This window comes from Neopelma chrysocephalum, unplaced genomic scaffold (genome assembly GCF_003984885.1).
Source record: "Neopelma chrysocephalum unplaced genomic scaffold, ASM398488v2 Primary Assembly neopelma1_227, whole genome shotgun sequence".
Lineage (NCBI taxonomy): Eukaryota > Metazoa > Chordata > Aves > Passeriformes > Pipridae > Neopelma > Neopelma chrysocephalum.
Window position 1 is genome coordinate 140,597 of NW_020897889.1, and position 19,423 is coordinate 160,019.

Genomic DNA, 19,423 nt, shown 5'->3' on the forward strand with positions numbered 1-19,423 from the left:
AGGGGCCGTCCCAAGTTTCCCAGAGCAGCTGTGGCTGCCTCATCCCTGGAAGTGTCCAAGGCCAGGCTGGACGGGGCTTGGAGCAACCTGGTCTAGTGGAAGGTGTCCCTGCCCATGGCAGGGAGTGTAATTAGATGCACTTTCCTTCCAACCCAAACCATTCCATGATTCTACAACTGCAGGTGCCTTCAAACCCATCAGGAACATCCCCAGCTGCCTGCGGGAACGGCCACGCGACTCCAGCTGCTCTGAATCGGGCTGGGGACAAGGAACACCAGCATCCTGATGGCCAAAGAAAATTGCCACAGAACAACATCCTCTTTTAATGAAGAACCCAGAGCTGGGTGCCTGTCCTGACACAGTTGTGGCAATGAGCCATGGACAGACAGACAACCCTCCTGGGTGGGCAGGTCCAGGGCTGATGCTCAAACCGCTGACGCTCCCGGGCAGCCACACACTCACTCAGCTGAGCAAGCTCTGCATTCCTCACCAAGCACAGCCTCCAGCTGGATTTCATCTGCAACCATCAGGAACACACGGCTTGAACCCAGGATTACGAAGATAACTCTGGTATTTGACAAGCCTCACAGCTCCTTGGCTGACTCTGGGCACAAACAGCCATGTCCACAACCACTGCAGTGCCAGCACTGCCTGCACTGAGAGACACGTTGAGCTGGTTGAAGTTGTCACAGAAGGTTTCTGGTGTGCACAGTTCGTTCACTTTACTGCACTGTCACCCTACACAACATCATCACTTCCCTCATCTCCCATCCCCAGCTGGAAAACCACCAAACTGCTCAACTGGCTCACTGTCAGAATAAGCAAAGCAGGATTGTTCAGTTCAGAACAAAGAGGTGCCACAGGGCTCGGGCCTTTCCATCTAGTTCCTTGTAAGCAAGAAGAGCTCAACAGCAGTGCCATGTGTTGCACCTGGGAACAGGACATCCAGAAGGCTTCTCTACTCCAGCCTATTTGGGAGAAAGAAATCACTGTCTGCCCTTTCTGAGCCTCCCCACTCCCATGTCACCTGTGTGACCAACCCCTGAACAACCAGATGCATGGAGATTTTCAAGTTCTCATCACCAGCCTTCCACTGCTGGAAGTAAACATGCGACAATATCGACAGTAGACTGAAAAATCCTGTCCTGAAATGATTTCCCCATTGCCAGCCTCGTGTATTTCCCAGCCAAAGGAGACAGACCGATGGCACACAAGGATGTAAATGGACCCCCCCATCAAGAAGCTCTTCTGAAGAGCCACAAGATGCTACAAAGCACACGACTGAGCCCATGTAACTTATCACAGGGACTCTCCTGCTCCTACGGGCCCTGAATAATTTGCACCCAAAGCTTCCTCTCACAGCCGTGTCCCACATTCCCGTTATCCCTGTGGCAGCTCTGCATACCTGGCTCCTGAGTGTGTGTCTGTGCACTCCTCCACACCAGACCCATGCTCTGGGCAAGAACATGTACACTCCCTGTGCCTCTCCAAAACTTCTCATACTCATGGAAGACTGGGAAGGGGGAAGTCAGGGAAGAGCTACAGCATCTCTCCACAGTTTCCAGCTGAGGATGCCATAGCACATAAGTGCTATTTCAACGTAAGTATATGCTGAAATGCATCCCCAAAAACTGGGAAATTCATTATGTTCCCCCAGCTGAAAATCTCCTGCATAACCTTCCCTGCCACTGTCGTCCTTTAAAGCAACTCCCATCCTAAATTTCCTGTATTTGTACTCAAGTTGATTTAGTGGTGTCCAACACTGTATTACATGCTTCAAAGTCCAGGTAAATGGGACTTACTGAATTTTAGAAATCTATTTATTATTCTCAAAGAAACTCACCAAATCAATTGTTCTGTGACAAAACGTACTTGAACATTTTCCTCTGTATCTTTAAATCTGTTACTCAGAATTTGAAGCACATGGATTTAGAGTAATTGTTTAGGTCATGTCTTGGTAGGATTGAGCCTCAGTGCAGAGTCTCTTGGAAGAAGCTGCTGCAGCCTTCATTCCCAGCTTCTGCACTTTGCAGGGATAAGCATCCCATCTGTGGAAATGCATTGTGGAGGGCAGAAATCAGATGAACAGGGTTGCACCAGCCCACACCATCCACCTCTACTACACATTTGCCTGTGATTTGCCATTTTCCATTCACGAGACACTGCCAGGACTGACAAGTTGATGTATTTCCTACTAGAATTCCCATGCTAATGATGCACTTACACCCAGGAACACATCAGTCAGTCTCTCCTGGTTTTAGCACAGCCATTGCACTGCAGGTACTCAGTTCTGTCGCCCACCCTTCTGCACACCATGTTCTCCCTTCAGCTGCACATGAAACCTCTCCCTACCCCACCTCACAGCATCTCAAACAGCTCCTTCACTTCCTGACCTTTGACAAGTATCTTTTGTTGTTCACCAGTCCTCCCCCACTCCATTTACTCTGATTTTCCTTTAATACCTTGGGTTGGACTTTTTCCAGCACAGTCTTTTTTGCTTTTGCCAGGAACATGGACTGATGATTGCACCAGCAGTTTTGACTAAGAAGTGACTCCAGCTGTCCTTCACACCCACAGTCCACCTTCTAGTCTAGATGGCTTCCCAGAATAATTAATTCCTCCAGTTTCCTCGAGGCCCCAGCTGACCCCAAGCATTCCAAGCACAATCCAGTGCTCTTTTTGATGGCAGTGCCACATTAAGCTGCCTGATCCCACCCTTTAACTGCCCCTTTAGCAGGGCTGGTATGTATATCCCCATGGGACTATGTGGAAAACAGATCCAGAACTGATCCAGATTTAAAGGAACCACTGGTGAAGCTTATCTTTCATTTAATTTAAATATGTCTTGCTAACAGCTTTATCAGCACAAACAAGATGATGGTGGAGGGTTGGTATAAGTTGCTGGCACTGGAGCATTTATAGCAACACCAGCACATAAAACATATCCAGAGCTCACCTTCAGAGTCTTACTTATGTCTACAGTGACACTTGATGATGATGATGATTCCAGGGGGGTTTTTTAGGACCTCAATATCTAAAACCTTCTAACAGAAAAACATTTATGAAGCTGTATCATGCAACATCACGTTAATTAAGCTTTCACACAGCTGATAGAGGGAAATGCTGCCATTGCAAGGAATTCTTCCTTCATCTCCAAGGAATAACAGGAAATGGAGAGGCCTCAGCTGACAGCACACACCAGTCCAGCAGCACTGCCTGCAGGACAGATGATCCCACTCCAGCACTAAAATATCTCTGGGCAAAACCATTTCATCCTTGTCCACATTAGGGCATCACACCTCTTTTCCTCCTTTGGTTTGTACCAACTAAGCAAACCTTTCATTAGGACTGGATGCTGCTCACCCTCCTCACTGAGCAAAGGGCTGGCACAGCTCAGGCTCCAGTTGGATTCCCTGCCCTGCACCAACATCCCAGCACTCCCACGCAGGGATCCTTCCTGTCATGTGTTTCACAAGCTATGTCAGGCTGCCAATCCAACAAGTCTGTCCTCTTCCTTTTTTATTCCCTCTTGTATACAACCAGCTTGCACTAATCCCTCACCCAAAACCAGAATGGAGCTGGGACATCAGATTCCATGCAGTGGATATTAGAGATGTTCTTCTGTAAAATCGGGATTTGTGGTATGAACATGGAGATGCCAAAATCAGGGCAAATATTCCAAACATTCCTTCCTCAAGGCCCCCAGCAGTCCAGCAGCACACGAGGCTCACACGTGCCCAGATGAGCACGGAGCACCGAGACTGGGAGGGAAGCACAAAGCTTCTCAACCAGCTCCCATCTTGCAGCTCTTGCCCTGCCTTGAGCATCACTGCATTTAAGTAAGATAAGATGCATATCAGGACAGCCAGAATGTTCCCCAGGAACTACCACAATGCTGGAGGCACCACTGCCCTGGAATAAAACACCTCGTATGAGTCCTTACGAACCACCTGTGTGACTGAATAAGGCACAGACACTGCAGTGAGTTGTACCTCAAATCTAACTTTGCCTTGTTCACAAAAGCATCTCTGAAGACACTGGGCCAAGGTTTAAGCTATGTTTTATCTAAGCCAGCATGAGCAGCCCTGGCATCCCTCCTGGAATCCAGTGGTGGGGGCAGAGGGGCCTGGGTGTGCACCCGTGACATGCAGGGTCAGTCGCTGCCATCTCACTAGAACCACAGTCCTTCTTGAGGCTCAATTGTCTTCCTTCCTCCATTCCTGCAGTGAGAAAGGATTAAAACATTAAGGCCCATGAAACATGGTAAGAACAGAAAGGGGAAAATATGGAGTAAAGGTGGCTTAAAACAAAACCAGAGTGATTTCCAAACGGAGTGAGAGCATTGTATCTCACAGGGAGAAGGGAATGGGAGGTGCTCCCTGAACAGCAGACACGGTGCAGTACAGGACCACTGCTGAGAAATTTTAAGATACAATATACAGATGTGGCTATTTTCTAGAGTTAGAAAAATGTGGATGTTAAATTCTTACCCAGCTTGAGATTAATTTTCTTAAACCTCCACACATCGCTCCTCACATCACTGTATCATTGTGACCAATGCATTAGAAAGCTTCACATGAGCTTGGGTTTTTAAGGATATGCATCTCTGCATGAATTACCCCTCCACTGTGCAGGACATGGGACAGTGTGTATGTGCCATTCCACACACGTGCACAGCAGTAACACAATTAACAGGGATGTGTATGCACTCCAAACCACCTAAAGCACAGTCTAGGTAAGTTTTACCCCACACACAGGTATTATGTGTGTGTGTACACACACAGATAAATGTATATGTACATTGTGTCTCTTGGAAGAAATAAAGCAGAAGGAACAACCTGGGAGAGAAAGGCAAAGCAGGATACAAGGTAACAAAAGTGTTTCATCCCAAATTTTGCAAGTCTGGTTAGTCCGAGACCAAACCCCTCTGTGCCAGGACTCTGAGAAGCACATGAGCTACTTACCACAGCTGTTCACGGGCTGCAGGACAGCCCTGGAGTCCTGCCAGTCCCAGTGCCCGCTCCTCCCGTGATCCTGGAGCTGGAGCCCAGGGCAGGAAGCAGCTCAGCACTGCTCACACTGCCCCACCTCGCTCCTAAGCCAAAGCATTCCTGCTCTGCTCTCCTCTAGGATCCTTCTCTGTAGCATGCACGGGGCAGAATCTGTTCCAACACATTCAAACAGGAGGTTTAACAGGTTTGTTAAAATAGGTTTAACAGCTCCACTGATCCCTCCGAGAACACAGGAAGCCTCAAACTGATTTTTATTAAGCTCAGGAAAGTTCCTTGTAAGTTCTAGTTTAAGAATATTCTCTTTATCAAGAGCTCCAGCTCCAGCTCTGCAGAGAGAAGTCAATCCACTTGGAAAAGTTCAACCTTTAAACCACTATATACCACACTTACAATTCATATAAAGAAAATCTGCACTTCAACTGTACTTCAACTGAATTTGTTTTAAATTAATTTTGTTGTGATGAAAAAATATTTACCAATGAGATGTTAATACAAGTTAAGTTCTGACAAACTAGATTCAGAGGCCCCTTTTGCTCAAGTCATTGTTTCTATACATAAATACTTTAAAAAAGACAAAAAAGAAAGTGTGTCATGGTGCAAACAGGGAAACATCGTGATTTATTCACCTTCATTCAGCTGCACAGGTAACACACACGTAACATTCCACTTCCCCTACCTGCTGTCAGCACGGGATGGGAGCAGAGGACAGTTTAAGGACAGCTTGAAAACTCAGGACTCAAAAGGAGAGGAGGCATTTGGGGAACAGGCAGGGCCCCTCTGACACAGCACGAGGGGAATGAGCAGACGGGGGATGGTGGGAGGCTGAGTGTGCCTTCCTGAAATAGCTGCTCAGTGCCACTGCTGGGACAGAACCTGCAACAAATGCACCATCACCACGACCCCGGACATTCCTTACACTCACATCTTCCTTTTTTTTTTTTTAAGGACAGGAGATACAGAGAAAAGGATTCAGACACCTTGTTCCCTGACATAGCAGTGAGATGGAAATCAGGGCAGTTTAACACCTTTTTTCTGCCCCCTCATGGGAGATTATTCTGGAAACGAAGGGGATGAAACTTGGCAGCAGGATACCCCAGCAGCAAGGAGGGGGAATAGTCTAAACCCAGGGAGACTGTCAGGAATTCTGCAAAACCAGAGTCTCTGCCTGGGTCTACACTAAGTTTTTTGGTTTGCTTTTGAAAAAAGAGACACTTCTGAGGGGCCTGCACATCATGTGGCCGTTGCCTGTTATTAAGATTTTTTGTGTTTAACACGTTTTCCCTCATGACTTTCCATAGAAGAAAAACAGAACAAACCTGACCAAATGAATCACATTGGATGAACACCCGGTGAAAGCAAGAACGGAGAAGGTGTTCCAGCTCCATCAAAAGGAAAACCCAGGAAAGGTCTAAATCCTGATGAAGCATTCCTGAGAACACCAGATGCTGCCCATTACACTGGTAGCAACAGAAATTCTCACTTCAGCTCTTTACCAATTTAGCATTAAGAATAATTCCACGTGGTGAACTGCACTGCATGGAGAAATTCCCTTCACATGGAAAAATAACTGCAAATCTTAGAATCTCCTGAGTTGGGAGGACCCTGAGCTGAGGCAGCATCGCCCTCTGCTCCCTGACATCACACATGAAACACTGTTCATTCTTCTTATTTTACATCCCTTTTCACAGTAAGTCATTAAGAGAAAAAGCAGAGGTACAATCATCAGCCCAGCTTTGAGAGAGGGACCATTTCTGCAACTAAAGGACACAGCAAGGCACCTGCTGAAACTCAGCAGGACAGACTTCAGTTTATCAGAACTACTGTAAAAATCTCTGTTGGGGAAAAAGGGACTAAGACTGGACCACAGTCTATGCAGAGCCAACAAGGTTCTATGTGTTCCTTTGACCAAAAGGACACAGTTTCAGAAACATTTCTGAAAAAGGCCCCTTAAAGAACCTCCCTACAGCATCACCTGGGGGTGTCTGTCCTGCCCCAGCCCCACCTGAGGAACCAGGGAGCCCCCCTGACCTGCACACTGAGCAACTTTTAGGGTTGTCAAGTCCAACCATCAGCCCAGCACCACCACCGTGTTCACCACTAACTCCTGTCCCCAAGTGCCACATCCACACGTTGTTTGAACCCTTCCAGGGATGGTGACTCTACCCCTGCCCTGGGCAGCCTGTGCCAGGGCTTGACAACCCTTCCCATGAAGACATTTTTCCCAATATCCAACCTGAACCTCTCCCAGCACAACTCGAGGACATTTCCTCAAGAGCTCCCTCCAGAAGTTTCACTAAACATCTCTGATTAACAGTGTAGTTGGGCTTTAGGTTTGGTTTAATTAGGATGAAAACCATAAGATGAAGATAATGACTTTTTTTTTCCTGAAAAACAGGAAGGAAACCAAGCACCTTCTTTTAATTCCACCTTTCTAACAAGGCCACAAGTTACAAAATCTTTAGTGGAGGAACCTTGATTGGCCTATTCCTGAACACAGTTCAGATTCTTCTGAAAACATGTCAAATTCCAAACTGCACAATAATAATCCAATTCCTGCAGGGAAAGAAAGACAAAATATGAACAATTAAGTAAAAGCCTAATTCTATTTTGAAGTACATCACCCTTCATCAGGGCTCATGTAAAAACATCCCGAGTATGTTCCAAACAAGTGCTCAACAAAACCAGTCATGAATATGTGGCAAAAGTACAAAACTTCTTTGCACTATTAACAGATAATTTCATTTAAGTCTTAACACCAGTAAAATATCTATGAGTTGTTTCATTTAATTTTGAAAATCCATATAGAAAACAATGCTCATAACTCCATCCACAGGATTCTACAAAGCTGCTGCTTCATCAACAAATCTTTGAACTGTTTCAATATGAAAATTCCATTTTTTCAAACTGCTCAAAAATCATTGCAGAGAATTTCCAAGCACTTGAATTGAAGCACAACCAAAGTATGAACTTGGTACATTTTTGCAGTTATTTCTAAAATAAGTTAATTTACATAAGTCATCTCAAAATAACACAATGGGATTCAACTTCATTTTAGACATTTGGAAAGCAGTGTCATACTTTATTTAAAATAAACCCATGTAAAAACAAAGTTTAAATGAAAATGGTACCTGAAAAATAAATTATTTGATATAAAACAAATCAATAACTTAAAAACACACTAAATATACAAAATGTGTAACCATATACTGTACAGTATGGAAAGCAATTGATAAAACCTTCTGTCCCACAAACAGATTAATTTATAAACAAAAGATTACATAAGTTAAAGGAAAGGAAATCAATAAAAAGACTAGAAGTACAGTATTATTCAAATTACTCGTCAAATAAAGGTTTTTCCCAACTCATGTTTCAAATGTCTCAAGTCATTTTCTTCTCAATGACCAAGTGAAAAAGTTCAGCCATTCCACCAAAAACTTGCTCAAAAATGTTTAAAAATAAGGAACAACAGTAGGAGAATATTGAGATTCTAAAATGTGAACACAGAAGCAATTTTCCAAGGTTTCAGGTGGCAGTTCTACCATTACTGGTTTCCCATCATTAGCAACAAAAGAGAATTTCAGTGCTGAAAATTCCACTCAACAGAAAAATATCTCTAAACCTTTGCTGCTGTTTGACCCAGTGTGACCTAGAACAAACCACTGGGGTTGGACGTCAAACCCGCTCAGGGGGGCAGGGGGGTGGGGGTGGGTTTTGTTTTAGAGACCATAAAGGCTTTGACTGGTTTTAAATCATGCAGGAGGAGAAAGCAACATTTGGAGTTGGGTTTTGTTGGACTCCACGAGGCTGCCACAGAAGGGCAACCACCCAAACGACGCCGTACCTGATCAACCTACGAGCGCACACCTAGAGAGGGATGGAGACCTTCAATCCCGCCGGTTGTCACGGAGGTGCCGCCTCTTCCAAGGGAGAGGGAGGAAACTGAGACCCCTTTTTATGAATTCCACGGTTTTTTATTCTTTAATAAGCACCCAATAAGGGATAATAATCACAGAAAATAACCACTGGCCTCTCGAGCTCTGGGTTTATCCGTTCTATTGTGCTGAGGATCCCACCTTGAGGAGTGCAGAGCTACGTTAGAGGAACTTGCCTATGGCACAGAAAGACTCTCCTGCTTCCAGAGATTAAAGTACCTCAGGTGGCAAATTCAGCTCTGGGGCAAAAAAAAAAACAAAATGGAAAAAACCCCAAAACGCAAGTGCAGCTCCACTCAGGGAGCTCAAGGGGGTTGGGGTTTCCTTATGCTAAGGGTGAATTTGGTCCCTTCCCTCTAAAGCTATTCTTAGGTGTCTAAAAGTAGAAATGTAACAATAAGGTGCTTCACTGACAGATTTATAGAGGACACATTTCTTCATTATAGAAATCAAAAATACGGTGACCTTCTGAGAGAGGACAAACCACTCTGTGTTTGAGTTATGTGACTGAACCAGGCTGCCATCAGCTCACAAAAAAACCTCCCAAACACCCTAGTGCTCTGCAGGCAGAGCTATCAGAGGAGCTACTTTGAATGAACAGTTTATTATATGACCTGTTTGTTGTGTTAAAAAAGTAAACATGGGGACATTCTCCAAGTTGTTTTTTTTTAAAAGCACATACGTAACGATAAACTATCCAAAAAGGAACTTGAGTTATTAATATTTAGAGTGCACTCTAAACAAAAATCTCTCCTGAAATATTTAAAGAATTTCTACTTTATTGACCTTACCCAGAACATTAAAGCAACATGAAATTATAACAGATGTTTAAGGACCTTAAGGACTATTCATTTTCCAAATTCAGCCTTAAAATAACAGGTCACCTTTACAGTTAGGTCATAATTTTGGTTTTGACTGGTGGACAAATGGAGCTATGCCAATTTTTTTTTTTTTATATTTTTAACTGCTTTGTATATAAATAACATTACTACAACGTTCAACCCCCTTAAAAATAGGTGTCCTCTCCATACAGGCACCCTTTGGTCACCTGGACAGGGTAAGTGACCCCACACTGACCAACCAGTGTTCACTGCAGTGAGAATATTCTGCTCCAGTGACTTGTGCATCTCTGGATTTTCAGTGGGTTTCATGCTCACATGATACAGATGTACAAAAATCATATCCAAGCAAAGGGAAGGAAAAGCTCTGTGGTCACACACCACTGTGGGGACGGTGACTTCTCCCTCCATCCTAAGAGCTGGATCCTCAAGCCCTTCCCAGGCCCAGAGCTAGACCAGGCACAGGGATTGGCACAAGCTGGGCTCAGGAGGTGACAGTAACTGCACTGGTCATCCCCTCCCTCTGACAGAAGAGTGGAGCAGCTAAAGTAAACCAAACCTTATGATGATGCAGCTTGAAGAACAAAATAAATCCAACACTTGAGAGCATAGACACCATCTAAGGGGGACTCACCGAGAACTGAACACACTGAGCTGCTCTGATCCTGCTCGTGTTTGGATTTCGGGTGTTGCCATCCCCTCATCACCTGAAGGATCTGCACTTGCCTCTGCCAGCTCATACCAAGCACCTTCAGCAACACGAGATTCCTCTTCCATATTTCTGTGGAATTTCCCTGGCTGCTAACGGTTAACAGGAGGTTTAGGCTGTGATGAGGCTCATGCCCAGCGTTCTGCACAGGATGAATTCCATTCATGTGACAGCTGGGAAGCAAATGTAGGAACTCCCCTCGATATCTGTACAGGAGACCCTGTGACAGCAGCATGGATAACTGTGTTTTCATCAGGAATTACACCTGGTCCTTCAGAAGCTACACCCAGAGTTGTCCAGAGAGGCTCCTAATCTGCTCTAAAGGATCCCAAAACACTCCCACCGCAGCTGTTCCTGTAGCACATCTCCAGTACAGACCAACAAATCTAGGTTTTCAAAACCTGATCATCACATCCTAATCCAGTAACGAAGACTTTTCAAAATTCCCTACCTGAGACACTGTTTCTCATGAGGAACGTGAGAGACCTCTGCTTTGAGACAGCCCTTTGGTTCTACAAAGATCCTGCAAGCACTGACTGAGACAGAAGTGTCACCTGACAGAAACACCTGGCTTCTGTCAATTTAAGGGATGAAAAAGCAGAATATATCCACAGTTTTTCTACACTCCTTGACAATTAAGAGGCCAAAACCTCTCTTGAAACAGGTCTGTTCAAGTGAGAGCTTCAAAGCAGGGTCTGCTGGATGGCATGGTGAGGACACCAGTTGCTTCTAACTTTTGGGCAGAAAAACTGGCGGCAGATGTCTTGTTAGAATTTAGTTTCCACCTCCAGAAGTTTCCTTTTGGTCTTTACTAGTGGGATGCACAGGTTGCTGTTTAGGACCAAAACCATCAAGAAAATACACACAACTATTTATGCCAAGGATTTACTGTTGAAACAGCGCAGATCATACACTACTCTGGTGTCAGCTCTGAATATTTCAGCAGGATTTTATCCTCTTTTCCTGACTCAAGCAGCAGTGCTTTCCTCATACCAATCACCTAGAAATCACTTTCAAAGCAATTATCAAAGGAAGCTGGGAACAGACCTTTCCTAAAAGAGATTGTTGCAGTAGTGGTACAAAACCATATCCTGCATTTCCTTCTTATTTAGCAAAGAATGAGAGATGGAAAAGTAGGGAAGCAGTGGAAAAAGGAAGGGACAGTGATGCCAAAAAGCATCCAAGAGAAGTTGTTTTTTGAGTGGCAGCTGGGGAGCCCACAGCAATGTGCTGCTGCCACGGCAGCATGCTTGGAACCAGCACTGATGCAGAGCCATGTTTAGGGGTCATTCCTTGGAAGTCTGAACCCCCAGCTAAATGCTGTGATAAACAGCAACTCCCATTTGGTTTGAAAATTTATCTTAAATGGAACAAGGCAAGAGAGAACGACAGGAATTGGGAATGACTGCAGCCCACTTCTGTAGGACAGTGCAGGGTTCAGTGGTGATGGGACACAGTAAGAGAACTTCTCTGTACTACACATCTTCAACTTGGGAGAAGCCCCTGGATGCTTCCCAACCTCTCCTCGTACACAGAAAAGAAACACTCACTGATGTAATAAATGATGACAACGAACTGGTGGGAACCTCTGGAACAGACAGCCAAGAGCACAACTGGGGGGGTGGGAGTGGGTTGGTTGCTGTGTCACAGTCACTGTTTCACAGCCCATTTTGCTTCTCAAGAGATGGAGAGTGAACAGACTGGCAGGAGAGGCAAGGCTGGATGTTTTAACAGGAGAAATCCCACCTGCATTCACTGCACACAAACTCAGACCAAGCAGGAGGCTGCTGGCTGGGCCAAGGCCTATCTGTAGGGTTTAGGTGTGTCCCGGGCAGCTCCAGAAACAGCAGCAGCTCCCACAGGTCACCACTGGAGCTGGGCAGCAGCCCCTTGGTGGCCCCAAGGGAGCCCTGGGGCTGTGCAGGACTGCAGACCCCACTGAGGGAGAGGAGGAACGACGGCAAGCACAAGGCAAGGGCAGCTGGGATGGAGCGAGACGACCAGGCGGCATGGAACGGCCTCTGGAATTTGGGAATAAACTCTGGGGCCAGTAGAGGTTCAGGTAAAACAAGGAGACACTGCATTAAACTGCCACGGACCCCGTTTTCACAGCTGTTCTCCCTACACAAGCACCAGAGCTGAAAGTGGCCAAGCCTCTAGTTGTGCACAGCACCTCACACACCTGTACCTGGCAGGGTCAGCCCTTCCAGGTTTCCTACCCAAGAACACCTGAGGGTCACGTCAGTCTGTGGCACATCCATTGTAGTGCTCATTTCACAACTCTGTTTCTTCTACTCATCTGGCAAAGCAGTAAATTAAAATTCTCTTAAGGAGGAACTACGGTCCTTTAAAACAACACTCTGAAAGCTGGACACTCTGTGCAATACTTAGCAAAAAAAGAACAGAAAATAAAAAACAAAACAAAAGTTGAGCAAAACAAAATCAAATTTAATGTTCTTAAATGCAAAAGTAAAAACAAACAAAAAACACAAAAAAGCAAAAGAAAATTAACAGAAACAGAACAACTCAAAGTTTCAAGGCAGTCTGCAGAAAACCTGGGGGATTAATCTTTAAATCTACAAATCAAAGGGTTTTTTTGGTTAATATCTAACTTGCAAGTCGTAAGTACTTTTCTGCTGAGTGTTCAATAAGTAAAGCTAGTTGTCAAAACAAAATCCTAATAAAATAGAAAAATCTAGCACTCATTAGAAGGGATGCGAGAAATACAATGCTCAAATGTTTATAACTGGTTTTTCTTAACAAAATAGAACTGCCAAAGGAATTCCAACTACAATGATCTTGGAAAATGAGTAAGTATCTTGCTGCATTATAATGTACCAGTAAGTAGTGCACCATGCATTAAATATTTGGACAGAAGAGATTCAGTCTGATAAAGTAGCAACATATATTCACACTTGCTTTTTTTTTTTTGGAGTTTCATTTTGACTCTGAAATCTTCCCGGAGTTTCTTTGAAACTCTTTGGTCCATTCCTCTCAAAGTGGGCTTTAAAAGTCACGTTTCTACAACCTGTGAGTTGGACAGCTCGGCCACTGCTCAGTGTGCAACTTACCTCCCCAATGGTGTTAAAGTTAGGCTGGCATGCTACTACTTACAAGACCTTGACTTTAAAAAGCCTGATCCTCAACTAGACACACAGTTATGAATATTAATTGATCAAACAATTTACTGTCAACTAAAACATTAGTATTTCTCAACTTTTCTTCCATACTACTGAAACTGGGGGGAGGAGGGGAGGAGGAAAGGACATGGGGATGGGTAGGAAAAACAATAACATAAAACCCAAGAAAATTAATGAATTCAGCCTGATATTTTTCAGAAAATTCCAGTTTTTGCAGACAACATTCAATGAAACAAATGTTAGTCTCATAAGTGAAAGCATGCTTCAATTTTACCACCATCCAGAGGGTCTAGTTAATGCAATCTACTCAAGATTTCAGGGGATTTTTAACAGGTTTTAAATGAAATAACTTAAAGGAACTTAAAATTGGTCTAACATTGTGGGATTTCAAACATTTGAACATGTCAGTTGCATCCCAGAATATAAAACCTTTTCACTTCTCATTTAGACTAAGACAAACACTTGTGAAAATTGGCGCAAAATGAGTTTTACACTAACAAAAATGTTTCAACTTCTGTCACTCCATTATCTATTCCATACAAAAAAGCACGAGCAAGTTATTTGTGGGACTTGTTGGTTTTGAAGGAAACCTGTAAGATTTTGTCCCCCAGGCGGTAGCCATTAAGACTTGCTATGGCCATTGCTGCTTCTTCATAGTTTGTCATGGTCACAAAACCAAAACCTTTGCACTTGTTGGTGTTGAAATCTCGAATAACTTTCACATTGGTAACCGCACCAAAGGGGCCAAACATCTGCCAGAGGATTCCCTCATCAGCATCTTGACCAAGGTTGTAGATGAAGATACACCAGCCAGAAGATGCGTTTCCTGGAACATTTACACCAGAAAGCCCACTCATGTGATCTACACCCATAGGAGAGAACCTAGCAAATAAAAAGCACAATTCAATTCAATTAAGCAAATTAACTCGAATGGGAAGCAACGCAGAATGAATATTTTCTACATGGACATCAAAACCGCCAGATAAATGTTTCCCCATTCATATTGACAATCAAATCAACAGCTGCCAGGAAAGAGAAAGTTAAGAATTCCAACTGCTTTATCAACAGGGAACTATCCTTAGAAATAGGCAAGGAACAGGCAAGGCGAGGTTATGTGATCACCTTCCCAGGGGGCCTGGATGATCTCTGAACTCAGCCAGGCTGCTCAGAGTGTCCAGGGCACTGGTGCAGAACTGCCCGAGGGGGGGGCACAGGCAGCACCTCCCCAGAGGCCACAGGCATCTCCCAATTATTTCACTCAGGGAGGGTTTTCCCCTCATCCTCCTTTTCTTGCCTCTAAAATAGCATGTTGGGGACTCAAATGGTTTCTTTGGGTTTGCTGGGGCAGGGGATGGGTGTGCTTGGTTTTTAGGAGTAGAGATTGCATGTATTAATTTCTTGTTTTGTGGAACAGAACAAAACCTACTCCCTTTCCACCCAAAGGCAGCAGGTACAGGCAAACACTCCCAACACCAGCAGGCTCAGTGCACAGTTTTACAATTTCAGTATGCATGGATGGTTTTATTAATTTTACACCAACTTTGTACCAGGAAAACTTAGATACAACTTTACTGAACTGGAATTTTAAAATCACCTATACTCACTCTTCCTGAACCCTGCCTCCTGCATAGTACCCCAGCAGGATTTATGCATAACAAAAAACTGAAAAACCTCTCCTTTCTGTGTCTTGCTTTATATTAATTTCTTTTCCCTATAACCCACATTTCTAATTCCCCTTTATTCTATTTCTAGTCTCCACCCCAGAAATTCAAAGCTTCTGAATATTTTAGGGCAATACTAGGGTTGCAGAGCTAAGCACTCAAAGGTCAGGAAATGTGGCAGTTAAGGTGAAAAACTCGCTTTGAACCCTTGTGCTTATTTATTATTTAAAAATGTGAGGTCCCATAGAATTATAATGATACTCTACCAGGGGTTCCCAGACTGACTTGTACCACTGGTGACACGCAAACCCCTTAGAGGTGGTACAGGAGCTGCTCTCTGCCAAGAGCATGGCGGGGGCACATTCTGATTCTCTGCTGACCTGGAGGAAACAGGGAAGGGATGTCTGGGCAGTAAAGTGCCAAACACTTCCCCACTGACTCTTTCTTGCCCTGCATCAAGGAGCTGCTGCTGCCTTTGTCGAGGAGGGAGGGCTCAAGGGCGTGTATTGGGAGCGAAGGGGTGGCAGGACACACACACACACACACAGAAGGAATCAGCTCACACTCAGCCTGTACATTCACACATGAGAACCACTCAGGGCCCATCTCCCCCAGGCTCTCTGGGGCTCAGAGCTCATTGCCTTGGACACCTGAGCTCCTGGGCCCTCCTGTCCCCAGAGCAGGGGTCACTCCATCCCTCCCTCACTGTCCAGGGCCTCCCTGAGCCTGGGGTTTGGGGCACAGAGTGGACACACCTGAGCTCACGGACCCACTGGTGGCCAGCCCCAAGCAAATCCAAGTTTTGGGAATCCTTGTACTACAGTCAAGCTGAAAAAGCAGTTAGAAGCATCAGAAGGTGAATGAGACGCACTAACCCGTGTGATCTGATGATTAGGTGACATACCTGCTATTTATTGGGGCTTTGCAGAAAAATGTTCCTGTGTTTGCATGCTTGATACACTTACTTGTTCTGACAGACACCTTCAGCTCTGTAGCTTCTTTCCATGTGAGTAATGATCTGGTAGAATGGATTTATCTTATTATCTGGCAAGTTTTCATCTCAACAGATCACCAGTCCTGGGTCCTCCTCACATGTAGGGGGGGAGCAGCAAATCAGAGCTCAGAACTGCCTGACGTTGGTTCCAGCACTCAGTGTAGCTCTGATCCTGCCTGCTCCAAAGCCTCAGGCCCTGCCCACGAGCCCAGGTAACACCACACCAAGGCTGCAGTCACTTGTACAAGAGCAGCTGGTGTTGAATGCAAGAACACAACAAACCTAAAGGCATATCACAGACAAAATAATTGAAAATAGCAAGTACCTCAGCTCTTTGGATACACTCATTTTCAAAGAGATTTTTCCTCTCTTCCTGCCTTGACTCAGAAAATGTTGCAGGTTTATTTAAAAAAAAAAACAAACTAAGCAAAACATGGTAAAACCAAAAGAGTCCCCTAAAAGATTTGAAAAGTCACTTAAAGAAAACAACCCTAGGAAATGCAATTCAGCTGATCTGATGCATCTCTGTGCTCACCCTGCACATGAGGGACCTCAGACCTCTCACTCCTGGACAAGCCAGGCTTGGAGCAGCTGATACCTCTCTGTCCAACCAGGAAAGATTTTTATGACCACACCAATTTAAGATGACCCTGAGGAAGTTATACTTATTAGGGATGTTTAAAAGACTGTCCAATTTGGCCAAACTCTAAGGCCCACAGAAATCCAAGATGTTTCAGAGGAACAGTTTTAAAAATTCCATTAATATTGTAATTTGAATGATCTCAGTCTTATCACATTTACTGCTGGTGTCCTCATTTCTGCTGTAATTATTTTTATACTGTCTCCTCCACATTGCTTTTTTCAAGCCTCCCTAAGAGTCTGTAGCCAGTGTTATCTATGGATGGTTCTTTCAAGCAATGCTAACTTAAAACTCCAACATCTTGTGGCATTAAGTATCAACACAGTGTACTTTTAACTGCAATCCTTTTTCACTTTATAAGCTTCTCGTTTATATGAACGACCTTTTGCTGTTCTGCCATGAGACAGACAGACTGCAATGCTCAACAGATCCTGGAACTACTTTAACACACTGGAGGACAATCTCAGAAATTACACTCCTAAATGAAAAACAATTCTTTTTAGGTCTATGAACGTCCGTCCTATAAATTATTTTCATAGAATCACAGAAACTTCTGAGCTTGGAGTGACCCACAGGGATCATCCAGTCCAACTCCTGGCCCTGCACACACACCCCAACAATCCCACCCTGTCCCTCAGAGCTCCTGGAGCTCTGGCAGCCTTGGGGCCGTGCCCACTGCCCTGGGGAGCCTGGGCAGTGCCCCAGCACCCTCTGGGGAAAGAATAATTCCCTAATATCCATCCCAACTCCCCCAACACAGCCTCATGCTGGTTTTGCTGAACTCTTTTCACTGCACTCTGAGGACAGTTACATAGAGCATCACAGGAGGAGCCATCCCACAGTGCCAATAAGCAGGAACATTATTTTTAATATCAGCCTATGATGACTTCACATATGAGCTTGGCAGCTTTTTATTTTTTAATTCAGCTACACTGACATTGTCCCTCTGACAAGCAACTTTTTCTCCTCTGCCCTGATACAGATGGGAATGACCTGCTGTGGCCAACACAAATCTTACTGAGAATTGGTACAAGCTCTAAGCCTGCAATAAATCAGGGGGTTCAGTCAAACAGCCACATATGGGAGAAGAGCAGCAAATGGGGTTTCAGCCCCACATTCTTCCAGAACCTCGATGAAATACTGCTCTGGATGAAATGGTTTCTTCTGCAGCATTCTCAACACAGACAGCTTGCACCCAAATTACAAACTGGCCTAAAAATGGAAAATTTAAACAATTTCACCAGAGTGAAACCAAACAGATGTGCAGGAGTTCTCTGAGCAATAATGCCAATTACAGGGTTAAACACTCAAGAGTCTTCTTGTGTTTCCCCTTAGATCAAAGAACTATCAGAAATTACTCTCCTTCAAGCATTCAGGACTGAACTCATGGACTGATACCAGTAGAGTTATGACCATTACAGTAACTGGGAACTGGCTCTGACCCTGAACAAGTCTGAAAGCAAAACCAGCTGAAGTGGGAATATTTGAGATTTGAAAGAACGTTCTCCTGGTATAAAGCCCTGGTGAGCTGCAAAAGCACAGACCTTCCAGGGGTTCTGGGCACATTCTCACACTTCAGGAGCCAAACCCCTCCATTTAATCAGAGTTCAGCATCTGGAGATCTCCTATTCTGTGTAAGTAAATAAATCTTATGCTCAAAAGAAACCCCTGGTCCAGATGTTTTCTCTCTCCTCCAGCCACAACCCTGTGGCATCACTCCCTCTGGATGGAAGCAGAGAGCCCATGGCTCAGAATTAGCAGGCCAGCCCAGCACTCCAGGGGGACACAGCTCTAAAACCAGTTCCTGATGTGAGCCACAAATACCACAGGAACTCCAAAGGATTAACAGAACATTAAACAAAGGGTTGGAGTGATATCTGTAGGAAATTAATAATTACAAATTAGATACTAAGGGCTTAATCCTGGATTTACAGGGATTATGATGGAATGAGATGAAGTGTAATCAAAATGTCAGGTTAAGTATTCAACCTCCATGGAGAAGAGACCACAACTTTAATTTATACAGACTGTGTGCACTGTGGAAGCAGCTTATCTTTCATCATGTCTTGTTCACTACCAAAACAAACAACACTCAGCCCAAGCTCAGGTTCCTGAGTTTAACCACAGGATGAGTAATTATAACTCATTAAGTTCACACTCATTAAGACTCAGTAGAAAAACTTGCAGCTAACACCAAAGGTGGGAAGAAAAATTCGAAGGGCTGTGGGATAGACTTGATGATCTTGGAGGTCTTTTCCAACCTTAATAATTCCATGATTCTATGGTGCAAGGGTTGTGCATATTTGTACATATTTGTGCCTGCACGGGTCATCAAGGGAAGGAAGTTTTATAATAACTGTTGGAGGTCCTGCAAGTCTGGGACAAGACAGAGATGGACAACCTGTGTCTCTGAGTCAATCAGAGGATCTTGTGTCCACAGGGTATTCCTGACAGCACAGCCTAACCCACAACTGCTCTGTTCCAGCCTCTGCCAGT

At 44.5% G+C, this 19,423-nt stretch overlaps 1 protein-coding gene across 2 annotated transcripts in view; it reads right to left on the reverse strand.

Annotated features, from left to right (window-relative positions):
• Positions 1-7,706: 7,706 nt before the first annotated feature.
• The window catches only part of ELAVL1 (ELAV like RNA binding protein 1), a 41,008-nt gene continuing 29,291 nt past the window's right edge, over positions 7,707-19,423 (reverse strand). The window contains exons 6-7 of one of the 2 annotated variants that reach the window (XM_027703451.1): positions 15,560-15,673; positions 7,707-14,514 (exon numbers count right to left, since the gene is read on the reverse strand). In XM_027703451.1, coding sequence (XP_027559252.1) covers positions 14,190-14,514; positions 15,560-15,673 — 439 coding nt within the window. In that variant the 3' untranslated portion in view covers positions 7,707-14,189. The remainder of the gene's footprint in view (positions 14,515-15,559; positions 15,674-19,423) is intronic. The other variant, XM_027703452.1, reaches the window with a different exon arrangement.